The sequence below is a fragment of the Salarias fasciatus genome, chromosome 12 (genome assembly GCF_902148845.1).
Source record: "Salarias fasciatus chromosome 12, fSalaFa1.1, whole genome shotgun sequence".
Classification (NCBI taxonomy): Eukaryota; Metazoa; Chordata; class Actinopteri; order Blenniiformes; family Blenniidae; genus Salarias; species Salarias fasciatus.
In genome coordinates, this window is record NC_043756.1 from 6,699,137 (window position 1) to 6,725,264 (window position 26,128).

The 26,128-nt window shown below is 43.1% G+C and overlaps 1 protein-coding gene across 2 annotated transcripts in view; it reads right to left on the minus strand.

Moving 5' to 3' along the window:
- Positions 1-25,799, minus strand: part of si:dkeyp-14d3.1 (transmembrane protein 132C) — a 139,430-nt gene extending 113,631 nt beyond the window's left edge. The window contains exon 1 of one of the 2 annotated variants that reach the window (XM_030105065.1): positions 25,523-25,799. In XM_030105065.1, coding sequence (XP_029960925.1) covers positions 25,523-25,694 — 172 coding nt within the window. In that variant the 5' untranslated portion in view covers positions 25,695-25,799. Of the gene's footprint in view, positions 1-24,992; positions 25,315-25,522 lie in introns of those variants that run through there. The other variant, XM_030105064.1, reaches the window with a different exon arrangement.
- Positions 25,800-26,128: the final 329 nt, after the last annotated feature.

Below are 26,128 nucleotides of genomic sequence, written 5' to 3' on the forward strand. Positions count from 1 at the left end.
ACTGAACTCTGAGGTGTTTCTGTGCAGCGTTTAGAAGAATCTGTCCATCCTTCATACAAGATAAGACCTTTGATTTTAGCACATTCAGTGCTAAAAATGTACAAAACTATGAAACAAGACACTGAAAGTTATCATTATTAACCTTACATGGATGCTTTTGGCCTGTGGGAAGAAGCCAGATTGCCAGAGAAAAGTCATGCAAGCTCAGGAAGGCTGTGGAAACTCCACTCGAGAAAGATGTAATGGAGACGGGCTCTTCCTGCTCCCACTTCACCACAGTGGTGATTTTGTTATGAATCCGCAGCATCAAATCCTTCATTTCAAGTGCAAAGGTCCTGACATATAAATGAGGCTTTATCAGTGATTGCTTATCAAACAAACTAAAGACATAATAAAAACCATTAAAACAATGTTTGCCCTCTAAAGCGCAAGAGCAAGTTCAGAGTACAGTCTGACAATTCCTCTGTTATCACATTAAGGCCAAACTGGTGGAGGAACGGCGCAGCACGCATAAAGAGGATTTTAATCACAATAAGAGTGGGCTTTGACCTTCTCAAGAGCAGTCTCTTACATGATTACACTCTCAGCACACTCCCATTTCCACGCCACGGCTGCCTTCGGATTCTTTTTTCTTCTCTCCCTCTGATCACCCTTGTAAATCAATGTCCGAACACGTTACCAATCTGACGAGGATTTGTGATTCACGGCGCTCCTCTTGACCTCGTTGCAGCTGCCCCACTGAGGGAGGCAGGGGAGCGGGTCGAGCGCAAACCTCCAGCCATGTGCAGAACTTAAAAAGCACTCAGCCGCTTTCAAGTGCAGAACCAGACCGGGTCCGTTCAACAGGGAACTCTCATTTCTGGCCGGCACGACCACGCAGTTTTTTCCCCACCAAACAAATATGTTATGTCGACGGTTGGCACGCGGCATTCCTGTACATGTGTCGTCACGCTGCGGGTAAATGAAAAGCTTTGTAGCCCGTGAAGACAGAACAATCAGGAACAAATTCATCGTTTGGGTCCTGGGATGTAGCGTTAGCTTCAGCTGAGCCGCCGCGGCTCCGGTAAGGTGAAAGCAAAGACCGCTCCCCACTGAGCACTTTGTTCCCTGTTAAAATTTCATTTCTGTGTTTTCACAGTCGAGACAGGATACAAATACTGTTACACAGTCTGGAAAACACAACATGGCATTTATAAATCACTGCGGATTTCTTATTTCTCAGTCATGAAATATGCATGCAGGAACTGCCACAAAATGCACCATGCGAAGGTTCAAACGTCTGCTCCCCACAAAATACACCAAACTCTACAGCAAGCCGAAAAGTTTAAGTGATTTTGTTAAATCTCTGCAAGGCTGTTATCATATTGTTACACAAGAAAACAGGAGAGAACAAGAGCCAGACGAAAAAATGTATTTAACTATTTACAAGCACAACAGAAGAGCACGTAGGAGCGCTTATAAATGAAACTGCCAGACAAGACTTTGCTCAGGAAAGATCTTTGTCAAACTACTTAGCATACCAACAAAGTGTGTGAATTAAAAGCAATGAGCTGTGTCTTGTGTACAAACGAAATCCAAAAACACAGCCATCCCTTAATAAAAATGAGCAGCGAGTCTGCTGGAAAGGAGGAAATGGGACAGAAAATGGAAAATCCAATACAAATTAGGATGTTGGTATGTTTGTTCCAGACTCCCACTGTGTCAGGAGCGCGCAGTGTGTGTGCTAAATACTAAATTAGGCACTTCAAATGAAAGATGCACAAGATTTAAACTGCACCGGCTCACAAACAGTATAATTTTCTTGACCCATGTTTGTTTTTATTTAACACAAATCAAGGAGACTAATTCATGCGCATATGAAGACAGAGTGTTTCCAGCGGCCTAATGCAAGCATAAGCATACACGCCATGTATGGGATCGCTGCCTGGAAACTGAATGTATAAAGTGGAAAATAATCCAGCCTCAATCCAAATAAAGTCTGAAGATTTTCAAACCCAAATCCCAAATAATCAAAATCAGCAAGTTTGCATTACGTATTGGAATTAATAAACTACATAAAGTTATTTCGAGAAGAAGAAATCGCTCTTTTATTCTGTGGAGAATTTGAAAAGCACTTCGCAAACCTGCCTTTCAAACTCCAGCAGTTCTTTGTGTTTCTGTGCAGCAGGGGTGAAAATCAAACATCAAGATTTTCCAGCAAACTTTCTACCAAAATACCATTTCACTTTTGTTCATCTGAATCGAACTGGATGAAAAAAAACCTCTGATTTTCTAAGATCCTTCAAGTTGAAAGGGTTTGCAGAGAAACATATTTGTGCATTCCAGTATAGCAATGCAACGTAATAGAATCATAATATGTGAGATGATCGAAAGGTACGTCACAAAAAATATGTTATAACAAAGTACGCAAGCAGAAGCCGTGGCGAGCCAGCTGACGAAATGCTCCTCATCACAATGACAGCAGTTTATCTGCTAAAGGTTGAGACAGTCTACATGTGGTAAAAACAAATACTAGTAGGCTATTAAATTATTTTAATGCTGTAAATCAATCAATTTGCCTAAACTCCCAGTATTTATCACGATCTGGATCCAACCTGCTCAGCTATACCAGCATTAGTGTCAAAGCTGTTATTACACTAAAGCAAGCTGAAAGACGTCCTACTGTTAGTCCAGACGTCGTTTGAGCACCATAATGACAAGAAAAGCAACCAGTTCATGTTCTTCTTGAGGAATCAGAGAAATTTTAATACCGATCGAACTTTTATGAGGATCTTTCATTCCCTTTTAACCTCGTCTTGCTTCTTCCTTTGTCTGTTTGTTCGGGCCGCTCACACTCAAAAACAAAACCGGACTGGAGAATGCAGTGAACTGCTGCTGCATAGCTGCACATTTCTCACTCAACAACATCTACAGCTGAAACAAGAACATTGAAAAAAGGCTCTGGCGATCGAAACGAACCGCAGACTTCCTCGGTTTTCAGTGTTCAGGTTCAGTTTATTTACATGCAGATCCAGCAGGCACAAGCAGTTTTTTACGCCAACTGGTTTAGTCAACAACTGTCCATCAGCGTGTCTATTGTATGAATAATGTTTTCTTTTATGTATGTTTCACTGCAGGCTGTACCACAAATTGCCCCTTGCGGATAATAAAGTTTGCATTGACAGCAACATTAGCTGGTATCAACAGAAAGTGTGGCACACCAGCGGCTGACCTTTCAGAGAGCTGTCGAGTTGAAATGTCTTCTATAAATCTGCCTATTTCAAGAACCTGAACTTCTTCCAATTATAAAGCATCTTCCCGAAAATGACTGAAATGACTTCGGCCGAGTGACTAAATCATCGTTTAAACTGGATCAAGCTGTGCTGACAGCCCGACCGGCTACATATTGCTGAAACGTTGTGCTGACTTGGTGCAAAATATTTAAACGGCCGTAATAAAAGTAACAGCAAGAGTTGCTTTCCAAAGTTACAGGTTAGCCGGCGAAGGAGGCAAAACCTTTTCTTTTAGATGTTGCATTTACAAATGTTTATTCATTTATGATTTAATTTTTCAGTGGCTCAAACTGATTTAAAAACACACACAAATTTCCGGGTGCCATTTTGGTTAAAGAGAGAGAGAGAGAGAGAGAGAGAGAGAGAGAGAGAGAGAGAGAGAGAGAGATGTGTGTTTTTGGCAGTGTGCAGAAATGAGGGTGGAAGGATATAAAGCTGTATAACTTAAATTACAACAACAGGTTTCAGCGAAAAATTAATACATTCCCGTATGGGATGCAGACAAAATGAAATACGTGAGCATAATTAAGGTTTCAGGTTTACAGACATTTTAGTAAAACTTTTAAAGAATAAAGTATAACTTACACAAATTGCCATATAAGTTTATGAAGCTGTGTTTCCATTTTTTTTTAGCTTGTGAGGGATACACATACATAGCGTCCAAATGGCAGAGTAATGCAAAGACACAAGAAAAGAAAAAATATTAAACTGGAAAAAAAATGGTCTCTTTCAGCATACACGTTATGATCCACATTATGTATAATTAAAAGTCTCGATCGTGTGGCATTAAATTGCAAAAGGATGGCCAGCAGAATGCTGAGCCAGACATATTCAAATGTTTAAATCTCTTTCTTCATTTCCAGTTTTTATGAAAAATGCACTTCCTCTGCTTTATATGGAAACTCAGCTGTGAAACACTCGGCTGTGTTTTGCTCAGTGCTGAAGAGACTCGGCTGTCGGTAGAATTTGCCAAGAACAAAATCTGGTAGCGCCGCTCGGTTGCCATGTTTTACCATGTAAGCATGAAGCTTTGAGGAAGACAATATTGGTGCATCCATCAGTTGGATATCTGCGTACATCCTGGCTGAAACATTACAGCGTTTAATAAATGGTTTCATACAAATTTTTCCAAAGATTTCCATCCAAACGAGTTTGGTGAGCTTTTCAGCAAGCAGTGAAACTGTCGTGGTTGTATTACTGAAATACTGGTGTGAATTTTACAGCCTGCTTGTAATTTTTAGAGGAAAATACATCATGTTCAAAAATTATGGATCCACTGACTCAGTCAAAGGACATTATTGATAATGCTCATGTATCCACTGGGCGGATAACCGAGTCATCTCAGACTTCAAACTGGTGCAACAGTGTTGACAGAAGCTGTACTGCAATAAGAACGTGTGTGTATGACGCACTCAGCATCATTTGAATGTTCGTGGTCTAGGTGAGTTGTTTTTCCTGTTTTTGTCATGTGCTCTTTATCTCCATTTGTCATTCGTCTTATGATTCCACCTTTGTCTGCTCTTCAGTGCTCCCTCTCTAATTATCTCATCGCTTATTATGTTTCCACCTTTCCACCTGCGTTTTATCGAGCCCTTCCTCCTAGTGTGTGTGTGTGTGTGTGTGTGTGTGTCTGCTGTGTTCTTTTGATCCCTGTTTTTTTTTTATTTTTTTTTATTTTACTTCATCGTTGCCTTTTTTGATCCATGAATCCCTGCATCATTTCTATGAGTTTTGATCCATCCAGGTGTGTTTTACCTGATTAAATTACACTCCTGGTTTGACTGAGTTACTCTTTACTGTTCACAAATTATACATCTTACTTAAAATACAGCAGCCAAACTCACCCAGGTCCCTATGTGCCGTCTTGTTTCTGTGCAATGTTCTCCTCTCGGCTGCAGATCTGAAAGAATTCTCTGACTGCTGAAACAAGATGTTTGAATGCCTTGAATAATGTGCTTCTTAACCAGCTCGGACTTCAGATTGGGCGACTGCACAGTTCAGTGAAGGACAATCTTAAAGTTCTTCTCAACAAATGGATTTAGTCTCACTGTCAGCACGACTCTGTGGTCTGCGTAATCTACTTCTTAAAGCCGTCATACAAGCCAAAACGGGTATTGTTCCAATTACCTCGGCTGTCACCTCAAAATGTCTGATGCCAATCTTGCACATCCAGTCAATTTCCAGTTTCTCAGGTGGCCAGGCAGGTTTTTGTGGTCGGACTCGGCTGTACAGAGGTTTGCTGAAGAGGAAGGAGGGTCCCAGATGACCGCTACCTAGCCAAGCAGCGCCTTCCTGCAGCCGGCCTCACAGAGACTCACTCATCCCGCCACCGGAGCGCCGCGCTGCGACGCCGGGATATGTAGAGCCGGAATGGGACTGACGGAGCGAGGAGCAGGCTTCACACTCACACAGGCTGAGTAAATGAACAGCCACAATGGAGGACGCCAGGGAAGGAGAGGCCGCGTTCCCGCTGCCCACTCCCGGCTGTAATAATATGGGTGGACGACAGCGGCGAGCGGCTGCCTGGGTGGCTGTGTCTGCTCCGCTGGCTGTCTTTCTGCTTCATCACACACGTCAGGACAGACAAGACACACGGAGTGAAGACGGAAAGCTTAAAAAGGAGATGGCGAACAACGGTGAACAAAGTGGCAGAGAAAAGGTTGGCGAAACTGTGAAACCGAGATTTGTTTAGAAATTCGATGTTGTTCCCAGAAGAGTTTGTGTTTCATTTAAAGAGAAAACAAAGCATCGTTGAAAACGGAGAAACACTTTTTGACAAGGTTTACAATTACGTTCTCTTCGACCCTCAGTGCGACCCCGAATCCTTCCTGGACTTCGCCATGAATGCCAAACAGGACAGTCTTAAATATGAGGGATGAGAGAAAGCTCCTCAGTCCTACTGAATTACCCGGATCATATTTCTCACCATGTTCAGTTAATAAGGGCTATTGAATTTGTGACCATGCGTCAAGAATAATAAATACAATATTTCCTTCAAGGATCATTTGCAGATGATTTATGCTTTTGAGCCACAAAGAAATTCAAGAAAGAAGGACTGGAAGAGGAATCAATACGTGACACAGTATGGTATTACTTCATGTCAGCCTCCATAGAAAAGAAATCATTCAGGCAGATAGAGGTCTGTGGAGGCTGCCGGGCTGGTAAGTGAGAGTCATCTGTGATGGGGCCACAATACAAAGTTTAGAAATGTTCAAAAGGAGCTCGCCGTGGAGGGGAGTCTCCTATATCTCTGAGATGAGTTGAATTCGATGCACAGTAATTGTTTGTGATTAAGGGTCAGTTTTAGACTTGCTTCATGTGTGTGTGTGTGTGTGTGCGTGAGTGTGTGTGAGGCCTGCTGAGGAACAGTTGGGGATGTTTGTTGCCACGCTCCTAATGGATGGCCACATTTAAGACGCTAAGAGCTAATAAAGAGTAATGGGCCCGTGGCTTCACGGGGGAGGAGGAAGAGCTATTTTGAGTTCATGAGAGAAAGCATCATCTCGGGGATTAAAGAGTATCGACCGGCGAAGAGTAAACACTGCAATGCCGGGGCTGCTGGCCTATTTGGTAAAGTTGTGGATGAGGAATGTATAGTCGAATAGTCGCTGCCGCAGGAAGGTCAGCGGGGATGTCATTAAAAGAGGGCGAGACGGGCCTGAAGGTGCAGCCAGGAGGTCCGATATGGCCGCGACAATATCAGCACAGCAGGAGGTCACAGACTGAGCGAACTGTGGACATCGAAAGCATCCGACGAGCGGGGCACAACGCCGCCTTTGTGCCTTCCGACACACACGGCTCGAGGGGAAAGGGGGCCGAGAGCCGTTGGCTCTGGCTGGGAGGACGAGACAAGCACGTGTCTGTGTGCCAATCAGTAGTCCCGCTGCCCCTCCGGACTCTTCCAAAGCATAAACCGGGCTCCTTAATGAATCTTCTCCTCTCACACTGGCCTTTATTGCAAAACGACGTCGTAAATCAGGCTAAATACAGAGGCATTCGCTGGGCACAGTCAGCCGGCCCGCTTTGTGAGTAGAGAGAGACATTTAATGGCGAGTTAGCTCTGAAAGGACAGAAGAATGAGTGGATACAAATCCAACAAAGGCCTTTCGCCAGTTAGGTTAGAAATATACAGCGATTACGTCGTAAATATGATAGGGTTTGATTACATGTTCAGTCATAACGGTGAGATTTATTGCTGTAATTATTTACTCTCAACTGCGCAAACCAAAAACTCTTGACTACGTTGGACAAAATCAGGGGACACAAAAGGAATCCAAATTAAGAGCAGAGATTGATTATGAGCAGTGATGCCTGTCTGTGATACTGCAGCCTAGAGATGAAGCACTGCACCTCTCTGATGACTACAGACAATCCGAGCCTGTCTCTCATAATGAAAATAGCTCCGTCTCTTGCCAAAACAGTTTTTCCCCCCCTCCTCCTCGGGTCAACAGGCATCAATAAAAAGTTTGACAAACCTAGCAAATAACTTTGAACCATGATCCGTGCTCTGACAGAAGAGTAATGAACTCTTGATACTTGAAATGAAGAAGCTTAACAGGGTTTGCTCGGAAAACCGGTAGACGACAGCAATAAAAGCTGTGAGTTAATTAAATCGGTTTATATAGTAAGTATGAAGGGAGGACTTTGTTCTAAATCCCTTTATTTATAGCAAGGTGTGAAAAACAGAGTCAGTAAATGAAAGAGTTGTGTAGCAGTGTCTCTGCATGCTTAAGTGCCTCTTTATCCCGCCGCGCTTCCTCCCCAAATCTACTGGTAAACCTCTCCCCAAGGTCACCCACACATAAGGTGATAAATTCTGCCAGTCGCTCTCCTGACAGGGCTCACGTTCTATAAATACAGCCGCACAGCCCTCAGTGTGTTCACGGGGAAAAAGTACAAGCTTTTTCTTTCCCAAGCAGACTTTTTGTCTTGTTAGACATGCTCCAACATGAATCATTAACCTTAACGGAAAACTATGAACTTTTTTCTTATACGTGCTTGATATAAATAAATGGCACATTCAGACAAATTGCCGAGCAGACTTTGGAGGCGGCGCAAGTTCGTTCGCTGTCAGACTGAAAGGAGAACAGGTGCAGAGTCGATCGCAGAGTGGGGCAGAGATTTGTCGGGATGATTTTAAAATGTTTCAAGCGAGGTAAGAAATTCACAGCTCCATATATCGCATACCACACAGGAAATGCACAAAGCAAAGCAGGCAGACGGAAAGAAGTGCCTGCAAAGTAATTGAAACTATTGAAGACTTCTCAATAAGATGAAGTTCCCCCTGAGCTGCCAGTCAAACAAATTTACAGATATATTTAGACTTGCAGCCAAGGTCGAACTGTCTGCAAACCGAAGAAGAAACGACTGTTGGCTGTTTGTGGCTAACAAACGATGAAATCATTTAAGTGTAAACATCAAAACAGACAACAACGAAAAAAACAGAAATTCACGTTTGAATGTAGGAATTCACACAAGAGCATTGATTTCTTGAGCCCACCTGTCTTCGGGGGGCGTCCATCATCTCACATTTTGACAGTTGGTAGCCAAACAACATGAGCAGAGTCGAACTTTTCACCTCTCTGGAGTGCATGCCGAGTTAGAGCTGTGCTGCTGTAATATGATTCACAGGAATCAGCCATAACATTAAAACCATAGGTTGTCTGGGTTTGTAGAGGCGGGCAGCCCAGCAGACCTCTGAGGGCGTGTTGTGGCATCGGGCGCCAATATATTACCCACGATTCCTACAAGTTCTGGTAGTTTAGACTTGTTTGTCCAGCATGTCACGCAGATTCTCGATTGAGTGATGTTTAAAGGCCAAATCAAAACTAAAAGGTCATTGATGGGCTCCTCAAACCTTTCCTGAACTATTTCTGCAGTACGGCAGTGTGCATTATCTCACTAAAAGACACCGCTGCCATCAGGGAACGCGGTCTATGAAAGGTCATCGTCTGCGGCAATGCTTGGTATGTATCAAAGTAAAGCTGACACGGTGAAGCAGGGCTCAAGGGATGCAGGCTTGCCTTTTTACCCACAGTGCATCCTGGTGTCGTGCGTCCCCGAGGTACGAAGTACACTTGCACCCAGTCACATACGGGATTCATTAGATCAGGTCACCTTCTTCAAGTGCTCCATGATTCAATTCTGCAGTCCACATGACTACTGGTGAGTGCTCTGCGGCTCTGCGGCCTGATGCTCGACGTATTCTGTCATCTTTCTGTCAGATTCGATGTTTGAATGTTATGAAGCAGTTTTGCAATCACAGCTCAGCTCAGCTTGTTCAAATTCCTATACTTTCAAATTTTCCTGCTTCTCGAACCTCAAGTTTGGGGACAAACTGTCCACTTGCTGCCTAATAAATCTGAGCTGTTAACAGGTGTCATAACGGTATGGATCACCAGCGATGTGTTCACCCTCATTATTTCAGGATGGCAGTGGCTCCGACCGCAGCAGCGCGAGTGGATGTTGCGCTCAGCACACATTACATGTGACCCTCTGTTCTTGTCTTTCCAGCTCTGAAAACAGGTCAAGGTGTCTCCCCTCTGCTCGTTCACGCTGCTGCACATTCTGCACTAAATCGAATCCAGGGACTGAGACAAAAACCACTTAGGTAACAATTTAATTTGACAATGATATATTGAGGTGTGTATCTTTAGCCTGTGTGAGTTTACACGTTGAGCTACATGCAGAAACACAACAAGCATCTGCCACCATTTCCTCAGTAGCTTGATGGGTGTTTGTTCTCCTGTGGATTCTGCACATATTCTTGTACAACAAAAACACCAAGGTCAGCACTACTGAGTAGTTGCACACGTTGTGTTAATACTTTGAACCTGTGCAAAAAAAAAAAAAAAAAAAGACGTCCTCTTTCAGTCTGCAGCAGTGTCCATTCCCCGCTGCTGCTGCCGTCCTCTGAGTAAAAAGCATTTTTCTGTGACTCCAGATGGACTGACTTTAAATCTGCAGTTTAACCTAAAACCTGTCAGAGTGGAAGCTAACTCCATGAACAAATTGCTCCATTTTGAGCCAGGAAAAGAAAGCTATTAAAGCAAGAGGAGAGAAATGTTTCTATTTCAGACTTGATCAGAAGGAGAGGAAGGGTGCTTTCAGGCCGCTGACAAAATCTGTTCTGGAAAAGAAAAAAAAAAAAAAAAAAAAAATCAAGCCAACTTGCATTGTGGGATACATTTTGTTTTCAAAGCCGTGCTGTCCAGCTGCCACGCTGAACCGTATCCCACTGATTGACAGCAACTCGCTTCGCACTACCACTGCCGCTATCGCGTTCGAATCCTCGAAGGCAAAGCAATTCCTCCGGAGCCAAACGTACAGACGCAGAGCAGACCCTAACAGGTAACGAAACAGAAGCTAATTATAATCTCACTCCTATAAACATTTCTTGGATGTGGAGCAGCTCTGCAGGAGTAAAATAAAAAGTACTCTTTGAATGAATTCTCAGTCGGCCAAAGTAAAGCCCCACAGTTTTTCTTGACTAACTAATGTTTGAACTCCCATGAAAAGCAGAGGGAGAAGGAGGCAGTCAACATTTTAAAACCTTACACTTTAGAAAGAAAGGAACCGAAGCCTTTATGTGTTGCTGCTAAGCATCTCAGTCATTACTGCAACTTCAATTATCAATTTCATCTATTTTTATAAGATAATGACTGCCAGCGTCATGCACGAGGAACAGAAATCAATTATCTATATTATATTTCTCCTCGATTCTCGAAAGAGACATTTCAGGGCTGTTAAAGGAAAGAAGCACAGTTTGTCTTCACGCTCTGTACTGTACATCTGACTCTAACCTTCGGAGTTAGACTGAGTCAAAAAATGTTTTAAGCTATTGACCTGCAGGAAACAAGGAGTTTTTCAACTCTGATCAGGAAGTCAAGACGTTCTTCTTTCTCCACTTTTTCCCATTAGGGGCTACCACAGCGGATCAGCCTCCTCCAATACCTTCGGTTTCCTGTATCCTTTATCCTCGCACACATCACCTGATGTTCCTCCTCACTAAATCTATGAACTCCTCACTGGTCTTTCACTTCTCCTTTTGCCTGGCAGCTCCATCCACAGCATCTTTTTCCTGTCCTCCATCACTTTGTACTCAATCGTAATCCTCCAGTCTTTTGTTCCACCAGTTGTAAAACAAGAAGGTAATAAATCAAGAGAAAAAAAATGAATAAATAAAAATTTCCTAACAAAAGTTTGTTCACTTCTATTTTTTTTTTTTGATAAAGAAATCCCCAGAAACCATAAAAACAATTATGAGAAAAAGAAACTTACTGAATCAGTTTTCCCTGAAAATATACATACTGCATTATGCATTTATGCACACTAAACTTTATTTAAATAGTTTTTATATTACAGTCGTATCACACTTTACTAACTTCAAAATTTCAATTACAGAAAAGCTGTCGGGCTGAAATAAGGGAAGAGAGAAATGGTGAGGCAGTGTTGGCAACATGGCTGCAGGTTCAAATCCACGTTCACCCTGTGCCTTTGCTGGTGGATCTGAGTGTGTATGACTGTTTGCCTTCTGGCCACACCCTGTATGAGCTGTATAAAGCGGTTTAAAAGATGGAAGGAAGCAACTTTGGTCCATCAAGCAACTGGCAATTACATGTGAGCACATGAGCATGAAGACGCAGCGTCTCTTCCTCCTTTAAGGGTTTTCACTGGACAAACCAAAGTGTTCTGAATAAGTTAGCACAAAGAAAGCTGCTTCATCTGCATTTTAATGAAGAGCAAAGGGCACACTACAACCTGACAGTCTTCTTTGCACAAAATCTACAATCTCTGCACCTATACAAAATGTAGACACGATTGTAACATAACCGCAATGTCTAAGAATAATTAAATGCGACTGGGTTGCTTAAAAAAAGGCGCATGGAAACCATTCAAGCTCAAACACAGATAGAACACGGTCCAGAACACACCGGGGCTCTTTTCAGAGTGAGACATGACTACTAACCACTACACCATTGAAATAACTGGAAATAATTACTGAGAATAAAATGCATATGGCTTCTCAGTAAAAGATTTCTTTTAAAAAGCTCAGACTCGGTGAGAAAGCAGGAGAGAATGGAGTGGCGGATTATGCTGTCATGCACTCATATTTAAGGTTGAAGGCTGCATCTCCATTCTGGCTCCATAATGGCATACATCTGATCAATCTGCATTTCCTTTCATAGGCGACACATAAAAACTGTAATGAAACAATATGATTACTGAGCTTGAGTGAAGGAAGTGGTTGCTTATTAGTGGTAACGCGAAAGCAGATACGTTTTGAGAAGTCAGACAACGGTTGAAGCTGTAATAAAGCCTTTCTCCAGACTGCAGCATATGGCTCGGCAAATTTGCATTTGAACTTATAGGCGCAACATTCCCACCGACCGACTCAGTGGACCTCATTTGTCTGCAGCACAACATCCCGCTATCGCTGCCAGGAGAACGGAACTAAACGTAAGTCTTCCCACATCTTTTCCTGTGACGGCCTCGCTCTGCTTTTATTTGGCCCGAGCTGCAGTGAGCCCGTGAAGGAGCTGCAGAGTACAGCTGGACGTCACGCACAACTCCAATTTGTCAGAATTTCAAAGAAATGTCTCCCATCTATTTCCTCTTTCATTAAATCTGTTGATGATCCATGCTCTGTTCGCAGCATCACTTCACTGCAAAGTTTGAATGAAAATGAATCAAGCTCTCCTTTCTGGATGGTTTCAGCTCCATTGTTTTCTCTTTTAAATTAATCTATTCAAAATAACCCAATTAACTGCGCAGTAGCCTGAGAGCAGGTGAGGAGAGTGCTGCCTTTGATTTGTGTTTTCATCCTCAGGTAGGTGCATCAGTTAAATCAGGAGCAGAACAGATTAAAAGCGGCCCGCCGAGCGCGTCTGACTGTGCACACCTGGTCTGGTCAGCCCGCCGCCATTAATATGATTTACCGCGACTTCCGCGCCGGCTTCTTGCTTCAGATATCACCGCTGCCCACTTGTTACAGTGTAGCTCTATTTCTTAGAACATGAAGAGATATACCAAAAATAAATCACCGGTTCACTCCCCGGTTCCCTCGGTGAAATTGTGTGCAACTCCAGATCTGTTATCAAATAATTGATGGAATTCTCCTACTTCCTGGAACTTCAGGTTTTATGTACTGTCGACGCTTTTGTGCGAGCGAGGAACTATACTTAGGTTTTTGGTTTCTCGGCGCTGAGTTCATTGTGTCATTTTGCAGCAGCGCAGAGCGACTCTTCACTCCTCATCTGTCTTCATTCACAGCGGGCCGCTGTCCCGAACATCAAACCAACTCTTTCTGCTGGTCGGCTCGCTCCAAATTTTCAGGCAGACTTCTCATTCGAACGAGAAGCTGCCGTGTCGACATGCAGGACCGATGCTGCATATTTCTTTGCATGAACAACACAGACTTCCATCTATGAAAGGAGCAGATAAGAAGTAGCTCTGGCATGCTCTGCTCTTTTTTTATATGTTTATTCATACCATTTTGTACTTATGCTCTTTTTTTTGTTCCTATCTCATCTGGCATGTGGATGGTTGAAGCGGTCATGCTTTCTTCCAGGGCGCAGAGCCGCGCTGTTCACGGGTTAAAATGCACATATTCTGTCATAGCGTATTCACTGCGTTAGTTCCAGACGCTCTGCAAAAAAAAAAAAAAAAAAAAAAAAAAAATACGAGTCAACACAGAAATACCATATTTGGAGTCGTTCTGGAAAGCCTCGGCTGGCAGAAACGCTCGTGGTCTCCTCACTCTTGCGGGCCAAATTAAGCGTCCTACACATGGCATGTGCAATTAAGGATGGAGCGCAGATTACATCACTCTGCATTTCAGCGGTTGCCACAGTCCCAGAACATCTAATTACACTGCCTTCACATAACAATCTTCAAGGTTCTGCGAGAATGCACAAAAACAGCGTGAAGCAAGACAGCAATAGTCATCAAATGCAGCCCAGCAGGGCAAAGAAAAAAAAAAAAACTCGCCAACTGCTTGTTTGTACTTTTCTAAGGTTTGTACGGTGGAATATTTAGCGAGTCCTCAGAGCAAATCATATCAAGGCCTCCGTCTGTGTCAGCGGAGCGGACGGGGTTAAACCGTGAGGGCAGCTCTTTTACACAGTTTCAGTACAAAAAGCTGAAGAGATTATTGTAAATCGAAAACATACGAGGGACGGAAAAGAGTGCTGTTAAAAATTTAAATCTATATTAGCCTGCTATTGTACTGACTGTCTGCTGCCGGAGAGACTAATGCTGCTCGGCCTTCAGAGGAAGCAGAGACAAACGCCATATTAGCCTCTCTCACCTGCTGCCAATAGTGTTTAGAGTGAGTCGACACTGTCAATGATCTGCCTGCAGCTCACACTTTCTAGCATCTAACTTGGTATACTACGTAACATTTAGCCTGGGCCTGTTGGAATTTCAACTTTCAGGCTCAAAACGTCAGAAGAGCTTCGATTCAACGTGGCGCCAAATCCTGACTCCACCATCTGAATGTGGCGGCAGAAATCGAGACTCATCAAACAAGGCAACATTTCACCAATCTTCTATTGTCAAGGTTTGCTGAGACTGTGTGAACTGTGGCCTCAGTGTCCTGTTCTGAGCTGACAGGAGTGACACTAGGTGTGATTTTCTGTTATTTTAGTTCATCAGCTTCAGGGTTTAATGTGCAGTACGGCCAGAGTTCTCTACTGTTACTGGAACTTTAATGATCCTTTTTCACAATAACTTATTACACATACATATTATCTTCCTCCTCTCTCAGACACACTCATACACACCACAGAGCTACTGTGATTTGAACCGTCTTAGCAGTAGCAGTATGGAGGAGATACCAGTCGGCAGCAAGCGGCAGACGCACACAAATCTGAAAATGTTGGAGATGGTCGTGTGTAAAAATGATTTTAGGATGAAGAGCAGTTGAGGGTTTACCCTGCTGTTATCCACAGTCAGACTGGTCCAAATATAGGTACAAAGGTATGAAGTTGTCATTCGAGAAAGCGACTTTTTCACTCCCAAGAACTTTAAAGCAGAAAAAAATGTTTAACTTTCCAAATGTTGCTGACATCTCGAATGCCAAAATCTAACATATTCATATCAAACTGGTGTCTGTGCTTTGCACTGAAGTTTAGCAGTGATATATGAGCTTTTAACACTGAGCAGAAAGAGGCTTTGGAAGCAAGTCAGCTTTTAACCCAATGATGACACTGGTTTGAATACAACAGAGTTTACAAAGTTATTCCCGTTCACTGCTGAGGGAACATTAATTCATAGACTATTACTTTGGCATATAAGCAGATTCAAAATATTGTCAAATACTTCAGTCTGAAGCAGCCGATGCCGCCCTTCATTCGGCCATACAGGGTTAATAAAACGAGGATACAGTTAATCAACATTCAAGGCAGGTGGGGGAAAAACTGCAGTGTTCCATTAACATCTTTACACAGTTTTATTCCCAATTTGAATTAAACTGTAACATTTTTTTAGGCTAATCCTTGGTTATCATTGGGGTCATTCTGTCTCAGCTTGGTGTGGCTTTTTTCCAATTTGTGTGAAATTGGGGGCCTCGGGGTTAAGAGGAGAATCTGCAGGCACAGATAGTGACTCACAGCGAGCCGTACCAGCGCCGGCACTCCTGGCAGTAGACTCCGCCGAGCGCCACGGGGCCAGTGACTCACCGCCGCCACGCCGACTGGACGGCTCTGATCCCCCTCGGCACCGGCTGGCCATCCCACGGAGAAAAAGGAGAACAAATGATCCACTCGGCCTTCTTGTTTTAAGTTCTTCTGTTTGATTTTGACAGAACGATCAACTGAGAATTTGCCATTGTGTGTTTCTGAATGAAGCCACTCAGCGCTGCTCGCTCACAACGCCCAGACCCTGACTCAGTCCGGAGCTCCACGAGCTTCTTTGTGAGCGATCATTGATAAATTCTCCGCCGAATGTTGGAAACTTTCTACCCAAACAAGTCGACACGGAGGAGAAGTGGTTAGTACTCACAGCGAGACGGAGCCGTTTAATTGTGGAGCAGGGCTCTCTGTGTGAAATCTAAATGATTCTTTCTGGTACTCCAGCTCGTTCCCACCTTGAAAAAACACGCAGGCTTGGCTAATTGGAGTCTAAAAATAACTGGTAGGTGATTGTCTGTGTTTTTTTTCCCCGTCTTTCACAGTCAGCTGGGATAAAGCGGCTGCGGAGGATGGATGACAGACGGACGCTGGGCTTCGACCCGGCGAGCCAATGTGTGACGAGGAATTTCTGTGCTCTTTGTGTACGAGCGCGGCGGCGGCGACGCTGACTCAGTGGGTTCACTCCGGGGACTTCATTAAGCTGCAGCCACTCCAGCCAGACTAACTTGTACACTGATTGTACTCTGAGGTGGCCATTACTTTGGCGCTGATTAGGACCCAGCGATTGTGTCAAGACTGATTGGAGACGCACACATACACTGGCATTCCAATTACACCCAGCGCCATCACGCCCACGGCCGCGGCGCTCTTCAGGACATTTACATTTAAGCGAGTTGTAGTCGATGTACAAATGCGTACTGTATTCCCGTCCAGTATTTTCTTTGAAATTTCAAGAAAAATCCCACCCTACAATCAGAGAATGAATGCACACTTTGTTTACTGAGCTTCATCGGCGTCTGTGTAAAGTTTCTGCCGCCTGAGTGAAGCCCTGTCTGCGTCAGTGTGAGTGAAACGAGGAAAAAAAAAAAAAGAAAAAAAAAAAAGGAAACGCGCCTGACTTGACATTTGTCACGATCGTGAGCAGAGAACAAACCTCCAGCAGTCAAACTAGCAACCACAGTGTTGAAATGTTAATCTGTGATGTGCCAGCCCAGATCAGCCTCACTGACAATAAATATGCAGATTCTCCGGCCCCCCCCCCCCCAGGGGCACCATGAGCTTATATTAAGCTAATGCTCTTTGTTTTGAGTTCTAAAATGTGCTGCGTCAGAAGCACCTTTCCATCCACTGTAATTCATTCGTCATGCAGATGTACATCGGTTTTGTGTCACAGATGAGAGGGCGCAGCGTCCCAGCTACAGCAGACAGTAGTGATTATTCACAAACAGAGCAGACCGCTCAAGGGATAAAACTAATATATTTTAGAAATTAAAATTCAATGGTGGTTTTAAAGCTCCTGTTCAGCATTCTGCTGCATGAGCGCACCACTCTGAATCACAAAGAGGCGCACGACTGCCATTTCAACATAATCTCAACAATCAATCAGCCATACCACAAAGAAGTCAATGGGCCTTGACAATATGTACCTGTCAGATCATTGCCTCTAATGCATTAAGGTCTGATGCCTGTGATCGGCAGCGACAGCTCTGCACACAGCCCGGCGCTCCCCTCGCTCAGATGTAGTGACAGCCTTTTGTCCAGCCACCTGCCTGCCATTATTCAAATCAAAAATGCATCGCCAATTGGAGTTAAGGGAGTATTCCCCCTGACAGGAAGGAAAACACACTCCAGTCTAAATGACAGGAAAATTAAACACAGCGTTTGCTTTGACTTTGCAAATATTTTTTCTTTCTTTTTGTGCTCGACAGGAAATTTTCTGTCTGTTTCAAAACTAAATTCAAGAATTACTACACAAATATGTAACAGGATGAATGTCTTTGCCGTTTTTATAACGACAGCTTATATTCCAGGGGGTCTAATCTCCTCCACAGCATGTCCTTGCAGAGTATAAAAAAAAATTTACAAAACATCAACTGTATTTTTTTGCGATAAAAGTTTCTTTGCTTCCTCGATTATAATTTATTCACTGGGGATCACACAGTGGCATTAGTATCAAAGTCATACTGCGAGGGTGAATTTCTGATGCTTGGACCAACATGAACCTAAAAAGAAACACAGACGGGATGTGACCAAATTTCTTCTTTTGCCCCAAAGATGAACATTTCTGGATTTCTTGTTAAAGCTGCTATCATGCATGTATTTAAATTGGCTACAGTGCTGCGCTGGATGTGATATTATCCCCGTGAGGCTGCCTTGAGGGCAGCTCCACTTCACTCACAAACACAGGGAGCATCATTGCTTTTAATCTGCCCACAAAATGCTAAAAATGCAAGTGCTGCTTTTCAGAGGAACTGAAAAATTGCCCGTTTACTGGCCCAGCTGGGACGAGCAGGAGGCAGAGTGCACCGTGTGTAATGCTGGCGTCTAATGAAGGAGCCACAGACCCGCAGGACCTCATCGTACAGATATTTTTGGCTTGTTAACTACTGTATTGTGTTTATATGAGGATGTTGGGTCGTTTTTTTACATTATCGCATTGGAAAAGTGCAAAGACATCTTTTATTGAAGTTGATTTTCTTTCTTTCTTTCTTTTCACTGATTTAACTTTGTCGTTATTTTGCTGTTGGTTTTCGAGACAGAAGAGGCATTATTTTTCTCACAATTTCATTCCAGAGCTTGATTTTTTTGTAAAGCTGACTATCATTTACAGGTTATTTTAAGGGTAATGAAAGCATGTTGAGAATCTTACCTGATTCCATGTACTTGGTTATAGAAATATATTTTTTGTTATAGAAGATTAATTTTCCGTCCAAACACATTTTTAAAGTAAATTATAAATCACAGGACATCATTTGAAGTAAATTTTAGAGTCATTCTTTTTAGAAAAGAAAATATGGTCGTCATATTGTCACTGGGAGATCGTCGTTTCAATCAGAAAACAGAAATTCAAGCAGAGAAAGAAAAAAACCGCTGTTTTTTCCCCTAGACTAAAACCAGCACCACTGCAGACCCATGAGCAATGCTCCTAAACCCTGAACACTTCTTAGGCGCCAGTGGTGGACTTTGAACCAATCTGCTCCTAGGTGTTGACTAATTCTAGAATTCCCACTGTGTACTTTGACAGAAGACATTTTTCTTCTTGGAAAAAAATTTGAGTTAAAAGTCAAACCATTTGTTTCACATCTGGATGCAACAGAATTCAAAGAAAAAACACGAGATGTTTGTGGAAGAAGTTTCTTTCGACATGCCACTGCAGTGGCATGTCGTAAATTTTGAATAAAGTCTACTTTTTCATAAAGCATTCATACATGTTTGCACTGAAACAAAAGGAAATATTTTACATTATTTTAAAATTTGTAGGTTATTCAGTGATCAGAGTGGCTCGGGATCAAATGTAGCCGTTCATGACCATAAACCATTATTAGTTTGACAGCCTGGGTAAGCAAATGACATTTTGCCTCTATTGAAAAAAAAAAAAAACAAACAAACGTCAATCCAGTGCTATGCTCGCTCAGGGTTTAGAAATCAGTGAGTCAGTCGCAGTCACACTGAGTTAGAGTCCAGAGGGTCTGGTCGTCTCCTCCCATTGCATGTCAGAACGTCAGAAAAAATATACGGCTTTGACAAAAAGTGTCAAAACCCTTAGAAAAGAGGAAACAGGTTAAGCTATGGAAACAGAAAGTACATTGTGTTTTTGAAGGGATGTTATCTCGCAGGGAATAATTTATCATGTCTCAACATTGTGAAGACGTCTGAGCTGTGAGCACAGGAGAACTTGTGTGGGAGATTCTTAGCACCCTGAAAGTCGTAAATTGACTGAAATTGCTCGCTACAGTTATGCTGCTGCATTTGCATTAAAGCAACCAGACAATCACTGCGATTTACCGAAGGTCAAAAAGATGTTAGAATTTGAGGGGTGCTCAAACTTTTAACACTTTCCTGATTTTTTTTTTTTTTTTTTTTCAGCGTCACACTCAACCAAGGCAGAAATCTGGTTGTTTTTCACTTACATTACTTCTTAAAAGAAAATTCAGTACACCTGATGGCGCATGAGGCTTCAGTCCTGCTCAGACAGAAATATGAATCCCTTCTGGATGATTCATCTGGAGATTTTCAGCTCATACACACACTTCGCACCAACAACTACCAATCACTGCAGTAAAATCCTCAAGGAACCTATTCAAGCGTAGAAGATTAAATAAAGTCCTAAATACAAAGATACAAAACAACAAAATAGGTCAATAGTGTATTACACAGCTGCCCAAAGTAGGGGAGCTCTGTTCAGGCAGACATTTTTCCACAGACATTTGATGGTTTTAGAATGTGTGACAGTTTTACAATGTTTGAAACAGATCCATGTGTAATGTCAACATTTGCAAACTAACATTTTCATAAAATTATATATTGAAAAATACAATATCATTTTCATCAATATTACTTTTTGTGCTGAAATATTAGTTTTAACACTTGCTACGTTTCCTTATTTCTCGCGTGCCGAACGCCATCCTCACTCTGCAGTGAGCTGCACTGACGGCCCTGCCCCTTTGACGTTGATCAGAAAAACAAAATCTGCAGAAAACAGAGAATGAAAATTCCAGCCGCTCCAGAACTGTGCACCTCTGGCAGGAGGGAGTGTTTCCTTCCGCTCAGTCAAACCTATGGTCCATGGGCCAAACCCGGGACACCGGAGGGTCCAGTCCGGCCTGTCAGATGACTGTGCATGTAGCTGAGTCATTGCTGAATTTCTAGACACAGCAAGGTTGAATGACTCATTTCACTGTATTTTGCACCAGGATACAAAGCTTAAATTTGACATGATGTTGAAATTGTGCTTATTTTGAAGAGAGCACATTTTCATGCACGTGTTCTATTTATTTCCATTGTAATATTTGGATTTGTGGATGCTTGTGCATTGCTGTGCTTTCATTTTAACTGGTCTGACCCTCTGTAGTTTCTCCCTGAACTAAAATGACTTTGGCTTAGCGGGCTTAAACCCAACAAATGCACTGCATTCCCATTAAGCCTTTTTTTCACCATTTTTCTGGAGAATTCATATGTTTATTTTGGTAGTTTGACCCATAAGTGCATTTGTGCTAAATGTAATTGAAAAAAAAAAAATGACTTTGTATCATATATACAGTATCACCATGATGAACTGCAATATGCAATATTTCTGCCATCAGCTGGTCAGGTCTGTTTCCATTGTCTGAATCAATGTGACCCACAGTGGACAAAGAAGGACCAGAAGTGACTTAAATTGGGAAAACAGACGTGTTATTGTCCATCTTGACATATTTTTAACGCTCTATCCAGGTGCTGATTCCTTACCCACCTGACTGTGGGTGAAAGTACGGCCGCACATCTGGAAACACAAACATTTTCAACACAACGGACCCATTTTTGGTCCTTGGGCCACATGTTTATCATCCCTTAAATAAACCTTTTTGTTTTCAGAATGAGGTTCATTTTAAGTCGAATATGGAGGAAGTTCACAAACCAACCATGTTCCAATTTGCACATGATGTAGCGGGAATTATTTTGGACTCCTGTGCAGTGTGTCAGAGAAAAGTTATTGCCATTTTTTTTTTTTTTTTTTAATCTCTTCTGAGACACGTAGTACCTAGGAAACAGTCTGGCTGTGAAACTCCCCCTGCAGATTTATGAGGAGGCGGCCCTGTATTCAGATGCGACGATCCCCCTCCGACGAGAGCGAGCAAACACTGCATCAGCATGTTTGTCTGTTATTACAATGGAGCCAGTGCTCAGGCTCACACACACACACACACACACACTCACATCCGCTCTCTTTAAAGCTTTTATGCAGATTTCATCTATTCACCTCCCTAATTATGAAATGTGATTAAATTGAATGTGAGATCACAGTGGTTACAAAGAGGCAATTAACAGATGTGGCAGATGTGCGCCCAGGAAATAATATAAGGTATTATGCTGATGATATTTGAATTTACAGGGCAAAAGCCCCTTTTGACTCAGTGATTGGAAAGCTACAATGTATGCCTCCCACACACACTTTAAGTATAATGAGCAAAAAAGTGCAGTACCAGGGATTCAGATGACAGTCCACCTACACAGTGTGTTTCATAAAATGGTCATTAAAAAAAACAAAAGGGACACAGTCTGATGTGCAAACATTCGGCATAAAAGATTTGCGATGGTTAGAAATTAAACACGCAAATAAAAGTTCAAAGCAACACTTATGACGGACTGCCACTGTGCTCCTCTTTTCTTTTTCTCCTCCCATGAAGGGAAACTCTAGAAACAACCCAAGCCACGCCAAATTGGATTTGAGAGAAAGGAAAAATATGCCTCTTTTTATCAGTGTCCTCTGTTGCAAAATCTCAAACGTGCACCACAGCGAGCTCAAAGCACAGCTGCAAGATAGCCTTGATAAAAATACCACCGATCCAGGGATTTCCACTGTTCTTTTCATGTTCTCCGATTTGTAAATAAGCATTATAATCAAGTTAACGCCAACAAACTGCAAAACGACTTCACAGGTCTTTATGGAGTGAAAACTCATTTAAGACAGGGGCTCATTTAAACCATAATGACCATATGCTCCTGATACAAGTGGAATTGATGGTCTGTCGACGCCCCAAAATAGACTCTGGAATTGGAAGTTTTCAATGAGGACATGCAGGCTCTAGAATTTAAGATGCAGAGTCAAGTGGGACTGAAACATCGCTGATGAAATGAGGTTTCCTGCACCAACGGTTTGTGTTTATTCTCCTCCTGCAACATGCTGTCTAGATAAGTAAACCACCACACGTTTGGCACCAGTCCGTCAACCACACAAAATGCTTCCCAAAGATTTTCTGCGCCTTTTTTTCCCCACACATGTTTTGGAAAACACATTTTATTTGCACGCAGTGTGTAACCTCCCTTTCTCATTTTGTGGTTCATGCTTGCTCAAGGACGTGGAGTGCTAAGCTTAAAGGGCTGCTGGGGACAAAGGAAGTGGAGCTGGAGGCTTGCCACAGCTCTGGGGTGAGGGACCACAGCGGTGGATCTTTCTGAGGACCATTAGAGATAAAAACTCTCCACTGAGACGGAGCCCGAGAATCTCTGCAGGGTTAATAATTAAAAAAAAAAAAAAAAAAAGAGGTTGGTGCTCCAAAGAGAAAAGAAAAAAAAGAAAGAGGAATCCAACGGGATAAATTGTGTCCCCATTGATAGAGAAACAGACGTGCAAGGACAGGAGCACGGCAGACGAGAGACAGCATGGGCTGTGTGCTGAGCTCTTCAACATGTAGACTGAAGACTATCCTTGCCTGATCCCCAATTGGATCTTGTTAAGCTCAAGGATAAAACGAAGGGACGTAAAATTGGATATTTTCTAAAGGGGGTCCCACTGAGGTGTCTCAATGGAAAACACCTTGTGGCTTCAATTAATAAGATAGGATACAGACTTTCCAAAATATGATGAATAAGAGAGAACTGGACAGGAAGCGTTCTAAGTGGTTTGGTTTACAGCTTTGCTGTATCACAACTCAAATAACTCAATGGATTTTTGAGGAATATGTGGAGGTCTGTGCGCCTCTCATAACGAAAACCAAGCTCACGCTCAAACCAGAACGCTAAACTTTCCTCCATGATTATGGCTTCATTATGCTGCGCGGACATTTTTCCTCATACGGCGGCGATATTCTCATTTCCTGGAGTGTGTTATCAATTTTCATCCCGATGCTCGGCGAGAAGCTGTGTCCTGCAGGTTGATGACACACAATGCTCAATTAGGATCACACTGCGCATGGTTTCTGAGGAAGGCCTCTGCATATGGCAAACATCATTACTGTACACTTGAAGCAGCAGCACCACTCTTGAGGTGCAAAAGAGAAGCGGCGAGGTTTACAGTCACAGTGGATACGCGACATGCAGACTGTGGATGCACGGTGTAGCATTTTAGAGATGCGTGACCTTTAGGTTCACAAGAAACCCATGTGAGTGTTTCTTCTATCCAGCCCAACTGCAGCAAGGCTGCCTGGAGCCATCTGAGCGGATACCATCAGGGAGGTTATTTTTAGTGCACAAAGGAAAGTTCTACCTGCCTGTTGACAAAGAAGAGCGACAAAATTAAAGTACTGTCTGGAGAAAACATGATCATCAGTGGGATTGCACTTATAAACAGCGTGTTTATGGCAAAACTCTTCTCCCACAAGACAGACGGGATTCATTAGTCAGACGACCAGCTGCCCTGAAATCTGTATTTCCTGACTGCAAGGCAGCAGAAAAGATGCTGCTCTCTTTTGTTGTGACTGATGCAATGACATGGCATCGTTTACATCGCCACTGTTTTAAGCCAGAACTCAGATGGTGAGAGAAAAGCTCTGCTCCTGTGGCTGCTATCCGTGTTGTGATTGCAGCTGTATGAAAATCTCACTTCATTTCAACTCACTTAACTTTTTCCAATGAAAAAATGATAGGGTGCGGGATGAATCTTTGAATAATAACTTGACAAGCCACGAGGTAACAGAGCCCCGATGCTTCTGTTGCACAAGAGAATCCCCATTACACTGAAATATTCATGAGATAAATGTTATTTAAGGTCAGAGCCGCTCCACCGGCAGCTCTGGGGATGTTGTACAGGTGCAAAGCCACTGCAGAGGATTCCTCATTATACATAATATATGACTGAACAAATATAAAGTGTAATTCTGGTTAGGCAGCGGAAGTAAATTGGCTGCCATGCAGAATAGGACAGTATGAAACATGATTCAGACACAGCAGACTGACACCTCCACACAGCAGTGACTCACAGGATGTCAACTGTCCTGCATCCCTGCGTGTCTCAGGGAGGATTGCTACTCCTCTCCTCCACTCTTGAGGGTTAAGTACTTTTATCCAACTTATTTATAGTCATTGGAGAGAGAGAGAGGGGGAAAAAAAAGCTGATTGAAACAGTGGATTTACGCGGACACGCATGCAAATAGGTTGAAATTGCGCTTACCTCCCAAAAGTAAGACCGCCGACAGAAGCACGAGAATATGCAACATGTTTCTTTCAGCCGTCGGGAAAAAAACAAGAATTCCTCCGAAATGTCTCAGTTTTGAGTCAGAAATCCTGCACACGGCGTCGTTGATAACAAATAGGAAGGCATATTTTCCGGGGGAAATGACATACCTCATCCAGAAATCTGAGAATTCTGAACAGTCATAGTTCGGGCTGGATTCTGAATGCCTCTTTTAGTCGGATTTTGTCTGCTTGTTATCGGGAAAAATGAAAAACTGAAGAAAGGAAAGTTGCGTGCAGTTTTGCACCACTATTTCCAACATTTTTTTTTTTTTGGGAAGCGCGTGGAAGACCGGTGAAATCCTTTACAGTGAAATAAATCTTGTATGGTGACACATGCGGTGATTCTCAGTGAGTCTCAAATCGTCTCTCGTTCATGATTAAAGTAAAAAGGCTGATAAAATATTTAACGCAAGAAGCGGCGACGGAATCCTCCTTCCTCAGCTGGTCACTTTGATTGCTCCGTACCGTCCGCATCGCCGGGTTCCTGAAGTTGGCTGCTGTGCTGCGCGTAAAGTCCGACTCTTGAGGACGAGTGCACGCTCCTCTCATCCGGCATTATCAACAGCGACATGGAAAAAAGGAAGAAAAAAAAAAGAAAAGGAGAAAACTTCAAGTTGCAACCGAGATGATCATACATCCACGCCCTGGCGATGCTCTTTTTATTTTTTTTGTTTTTGCACCGTGAAGTCCTGAGTGCAACTCCGGCAGCGCGCAGCAGCCACACCGGAGCGCGCGAACTGTGGGTCTGTCCTCTGAGCGAACTGTTTGGCTGCCACCTCTAATTAGTGTTGGACACCGGGTGGCTCATATATGCGGGGAGAAGAAGAGGAAGAAGAAGAAAAAAAAAAGTTGGGGCTTCAAGTCTTCATCTTTCCGTGTTTATGCAGACAGACAACAGGCTGCAGCTTCAGAGGGCTTACGCACGGTGTTCCCGTCCAATGCGCGTCGAGGAGGGCTGCAGCCGGGAGGAAAGCTCGGGGCAGGAGCAGTGACAGGAGCTGCCAGTGGCACACAGAGGAGGGCGTTTTGGGGGGCTCCGGGAACATACAACACCGCGATGGTAATGCTGAA